At 43.5% G+C, this 6,000-nt stretch overlaps 1 protein-coding gene across 1 annotated transcript in view; it reads right to left on the bottom strand.

Moving 5' to 3' along the window:
- CHSY1 (chondroitin sulfate synthase 1) overlaps positions 1-6,000 on the bottom strand; it is a 106,847-nt gene that overhangs the window by 2,048 nt on the left and 98,799 nt on the right. The window contains exon 3 of the mRNA XM_089655523.1: positions 1-1,207. This exon is cut by the window's left edge and continues 2,048 nt beyond it. Coding sequence (XP_089511649.1) covers positions 1-1,207 — 1,207 coding nt within the window. The remainder of the gene's footprint in view (positions 1,208-6,000) is intronic.

Below are 6,000 nucleotides of genomic sequence, written 5' to 3'. Positions count from 1 at the left end.
TGGGAACCTTCCCAGCATAGACAATCTTGGGATCGTATTGGCTGAAGATAATTGGAAAGTATAATTGTTTTCCTAAAATCGTGTTGGCTCTACAGCGCTGGAGAAACTCTGTGGTGAACACCAAATCCACATCGCAAAAGAAAAGCAAAGAATCGTTGCTGAACTGGCCTGCTCCAACTTCCAGGGCCAGGGCTCTAGAAAACTCCCCAGCAACCGGCAATATCTGCATGTCTGCCTTTGGATACTTAACACTATAATCTCTCACGAGCTCGACTTGTTTCTCCTGGTCAGGATTGGCGTTTGAATTGAACAGCAAAATGACAAGCTTCACATTTTGGTTGGTAAGGAGACAAGTCTTCTCAAAGTTGGCCATGAACCTAATGAACATTTCGGAGCGCCCAGCTAATGGAACCAGAATGTTGACCTTCTTTTCCTTGGGGTCCTTGTGTTCAGTCTTTAAAGAGGTGAGTTTGAAGGAGACAAACATCTTAAGGGAATTAGAAAGGAAAGACAAGGAGCCGGAATCTTGATTTATTCTATTGGCCAGCTCTTTAGCGTCAATCTCTTCATGCTCCATGAACTGGATCTTACTGAAGGTTTGTTGGAGGTAGGCATGTCTCCTCACGGGGACAGTCATTTTCTTGCCCTTGTGCTTTTTGTAGAGCAGGAGCAGATCTAAAACATATTCCGCGCCATACAGAGGGTTCAGCCTACGGTAACCATACTGGATCTCTTTAAAGTCAATAATACGACCTCTAGTTTTGGCATTTGCATTAATCATTTCCATGACCTGCATTACTATATCATCTAGGGCTACTTTTTGTGAAGCATCCATTCCTCGTCTTGGGGGTTGTCCATCAGCCGCTGAAAACAAATACTTGCCAGTGAGAAACTCCCATTCCAGAATCTCCTCCCGCTGGCGTGGCTGGAACCTCATGAAAGATGGAGCTATCCCAAGTTGCAGGTCATCCCTGTGGACCTCAGTGTTGCTGTATTTACTCATCAAGACGATTTCCCGGTGAAGCTGGATTGTGCGGTAGCGGAGTTCTGCTATTTTGCGGCTCAGCATGTAACTGTGCAGTCGATACTGGTATGGCGGACTCTTATTAGGATGGAGTGTGATGGCTTTGTGAATCTTGCTGTTGTGCAGGTCCCGAATATACCCCTTCTTGTTTGGTTCATAGTTTTCATAAAACAGCTGCTGCATCTGGAAGAGAAAAAAAAAAAAAAAAAGACAAAAGTTCAGTTCCAGACAAGTTCTAAGATATGTACATACAATGTGTTTACAGCTTTTCCCATATACAGGAAAAGAAAAGGCAATGTTTAAAGTGTGAATCATTCACAAGCTGAAAACTTCACTTTATTATTGATTGTGTTAAGCTGCACATTAAGCAGCCATAATATAAACACAGAAAGCCATGTCACGCAGATTGCAGAGTCAAATCCCAACATTATATATATGAAACTAGATTATAGATCTGTATTATGAAGCTGCATACAATTTATATAAAAAAAAAAATTAAAAAATTTAGACTAAAAAGGGGTGCAGATTACTTTATAAATATTCTGAACTTCAGCAGGAATGTATGGAATCCATATAAAAATGCTTAAAGGGACAAGCAAGAAAGGGGAGGGGAAAAAAAAAAAAAAAGAAAACTTGTGCTCAATCTGGTTATGAGAATGTAAAGGGGTAATTATTATTATATTATACAGGATTTAATTATACAGGATTTATATTATTATAATACAGTATTTATATTATTATTATACAGGATTTATATTATTATTATACAGGATTTATATTATTATTATTATAATACAAGATTTATATTATTATTATAATACAGGATTTATATTATTATTATTCTACAGGATTTATATTATTATTATAATACAGGATTTATATTATTATTATTATTATAATACAAGATTTATATTATTATTATTATTATACAGGATTTATATTATTATAATACAGGATTTATATTATTATTATAATACAGCATTTATATTATACAGGATCTATATTATTATTATACAGGATTTATAGAGCGCCAACAGTTTGCTCAGCACTTTACAATATAACGGGAGACAATACAGCAACAATACAGTTCAATACAAGAGGGATAGGAGGGCCCTGATCCTGGGAGCTTACAATCTAGGAGCTGCAAAGGCTTTAAGGATTTTACCTTGATGCATTCTTTACATTAGGGTAAACCCTTCTGTGCTGCAGAATCCTGACTCACACCCGTGCCCCCTCCAGTATTTACTCGAGCCTGATCTCAATCCAGTGCTGTGGATGAGAACAGAGGCCCTCTCCCTCCACAATGGGTGCCCAGCTGTCTCAATAGACAGAGCACAGCTCGGGAGCAAGCCTGCACGAGTGCCCACATAGCAAGTGGCTTGCTATGGGGGGCACTTGGCTGGGGAAGGAAGGGGGATGAGAGAGGAGGGATAAAGGGTTGGTTGGGGAGGAGCGGAGAGTGCCGGCAGGTGATGAGAAAAGAGGATCCGGAATGCTCTGTGCAAAACCATTACACAAGGCACGTATGACTTTCTTGAGAACGCCCGTTGGGAGGGGCCAAACGCGTTGACGCATTTCCAGTCCATACTCCATTCGTCTGACGTCACTTCCAGTGAGTGGAACGCACGCCGAATGGTGTGTTCCAGTGGCCATCTTGTGGGATTTATGCTGGTTCTCTGCTGTTCCATCTGGCTACATTGGTGTGAGAATCCTGGAATATGTGGCTGTGAGCTGGTTCTTATCAGGCTGGTATTGGCTTAATAAATGTAATAAAATAATAATTTTACAGAACTATAATATGGTTTTTTTATATCATAGGTGAGAATTATTCTAGCAAAACAGTAAAGGGTAATAAAGATAGTTAGATGGGAAGAAAGGGGCAAAGGAAAAGGATAGGGGCAAAGGAAAAGGATAGGGGCAAAGGAAAAGAATAGGGGCAAAGGAAAAGAATAGGGGCAAAGGAAAAGAATAGGGGCAAAGGAAAAGAATAGGGGCAAAGGAAAAGAATAGGGGCAAAGGAAAAGAATAGGGGCAAAGGAAAAGGATAGGGGCAAAGGAAAAGGATAGGGGCAAAGGAAAAGAATAGGGGCAAAGGAAAAGAATAGGGGCAAAGGAAAAGAATAGGGGCAAAGGAAAAGAATAGGGGCAAAGGAAAAGAAAGCGGAGAAGAAAGGAAGAGAAGAAAAATTACTAAAACCGGGGCACTCCCATCTGGTGCCGCTGTGCATGGTAGCCAATCAGCTACTATCCTCAGCTTGTGCAATTAACCGCTTGCTAACCAACTCCCATAGGAGTACGGCGGCAGAGCGGCTAGCCTGTTCTGGCTCACATATCCAGTAGATGATCTGACACTTTCAGGTAGGGAGGATCGTTCGCGTCTGCTCTGCTGTGATTAGTCACGCATAAGCCGATCAGTGGATGGCAGCCAATGATTGACCGCCAGCACCCACTGATCGGGGATGAGGAAGACAGGGTGGAGCTCTGCCAATGCAAACACAGAGCTCTGTCCTGTCAGTGGGGATGTGCTACTTTTTGTTTTCCTGCAAAGCAGTTGGTTAGGCACACATTTAACTCTGATTGCCCTAGATCAGTGGTCGGCAAGCCGCGGCTCTTTACACATTTTAATTCGGCTCTTCTGTGTGCCGGGCACCCGCTCCCCTCCCTCCTCTCGGAGGACTCTGCAGCTAGCCCAGCAATGATTGGCCAGTCTCGCTGCCACTCACATCCTGATAGCTAGTGATTGGCTGTCAGGATGTGTGTAGGCGGGGCAGCGTGACGAACGTGAGGGGAGCTAGGCTCCTCTCACAGTCCGCCCTGAAGACCGGAACGGCGCGGGAACACGGCGAGAGGAACGCGCGGAGAAAAGGTAAGTGAATTGACACAGGGGGGACTTGGCTTACTACTTACTTACTACTACTATATGAGGGATGAATTAATATGGGGGATGAATTACTATAGGGGGGATGAATTACTATATGGGGGATGAATTACTATATGGGGGATGAATTACTATATGGGGGATGAATTACTATATGGGGGATAAATTACTATGGGGGATGAATTACTATAAAAACTTATTCAAACTAAAAACAGTGTACCATCCTATGTATTTTCAGTTTTAAAAATGTGGCTCTCAAAATAAATTTCAATCGTGGTTTTGGCGAGATTTGGCTCAGTTGAAAAAAAAGGTTGCCCACCACTGGTCTAGATGTTTAACCCCTTCTCAGTCAGTGTATATTTTTAACACCTATCACTATTAGTGCCACTGGCTCCCACAAAGTGTCAAGTGGGTCAGTTAGCACCACACTGCCCGCCGTACTATCACAGTCCCACCATAAGTCTCTGATCACCGCCATTACTAGAATACAGAGTGGATTCAAATCAACGAAAAAAAAAAAAAAAAAAAAAGTCAAGTGGTTAAGCTTTGCCAACAAAAACTTGGAAACTGATTGGTTTCTATGCAGAACTGAGCCTGATTTTGCACTGACCAGCTTTAGTAAATAAACCTCACAATGTCATCCATATTGAAATTGAGTTATTAGAGGTTTACTGTCGAAGCAGTTTAAATTTTTTCTTTTTTTTTTTTTAAATGCAAGAGTTGATCAAAATTTAAGAAAAAAAAAAAAGAAAAAGGGGGACAGGGAGCCCCCTCCTCCATCTTCTGTACACCCTGATCCGTGAAAGCCCTAAATGCTCTAAAGTTCTCCCATCCATTAAAGGCTGAATGTTTGTGGTACAGCTGTTGTGGACTCCACTGGCCGCTTTCCAGCACAGCGACTGAGTGTGTGTGTTGTGTTCTGGAGTTTTAATGAAGACAAACTCCTGCCAGTGAGCGCTCGATGTATTGGTCAAACTGGCCACTAATAGAAGACCCAGTTTATAGAAAATTTGGCACCCTGCCTGTAGAGAATCCCATAGGATTTCATCACAGTCAGAGATTGTGCTGCAGAGTCAGCCTCTAGCAGAGCATACTTCATGAACAAGGCCTCATGTTCACTGGGTTATCAATGCATAAGTGCGAGCAATATGTGTCGGCTTAATATGGAGGACCGGCTCATACTCCTCTGCCTGGAAATGGATATTTAGATGCAGTTGCTCTTTAGAAGCGCATTCTATAGGTGATAGATATAGGAGGATTACTGCCCAATTCCGCTGATGTGTACGGTCTATGTCTCGGTCTATGTCTACTCTAAAAATGGAACAGCTAACCAAAGTGTCAAATATATCACACCTATTTTTGAGGGGAAAAAAAGGCCTCCAAACTGTGGCCCTTTGCTTGCCTTTATCTGGCCCTCAAGCGCCATCTACGGGGCAGCACTCAGCCCATCGACGCCATCAACGGGGCAGCACTCTGCCCACCGACGCCATCAACGGGGCAGCACTCTGCCCACCGACGCCATCAACGGGGCAGCACTCTGCCCACCGACGCCATCAACGGGGCAGCACTCTGCCCACCGACGCCATCAACGGGGCAGCACTCTGCCCACCGACGCCATCAACGGGGCAGCATTCTCCCCACCGACGCCATCAACGGGGCAGCATTCTCCCCACCGACGCCATCAACGGGGCAGCATTCTCCCCACCGACGCCATCAACGGGGCAGCATTCTGCCCACCAACAATGATGGTGTACCATACCTCCCACTGACGACATCAATGGGAAATTATTCCTCCTACTGATACCTATGATGATGCATGGTTTACTGCCACCGACAGCAAGGTGTTTTCTACTCCTTTCAGGATACAGGAGATCCAGACTGTGGCCAGTGAGACAAACTGCTTGATCATATAAGGCAGGGGGTCTCCAAACTTCCCAAAAGACAATCTACAAATACTGGCATTAACCACCATAGACCAGGTGCTATACAAAAGGACAATTATAAAAGAGCTAAAGCAGCCTCTTAACCGTATCCAAGTGGAACCCTAAAATAATCAGGTCTTGGAAAACCCTTGCCTAAAAGAAACACTTTTGAGGCA

The sequence above is a fragment of the Staurois parvus genome, unplaced genomic scaffold (genome assembly GCF_062004578.1).
Source record: "Staurois parvus isolate SC_StPar_1 unplaced genomic scaffold, SC_StPar_1.0 ptg000845l, whole genome shotgun sequence".
NCBI lineage: Eukaryota > Metazoa > Chordata > Amphibia > Anura > Ranidae > Staurois > Staurois parvus.
This window is presented reverse-complemented; position numbering and strand designations above follow the sequence as displayed.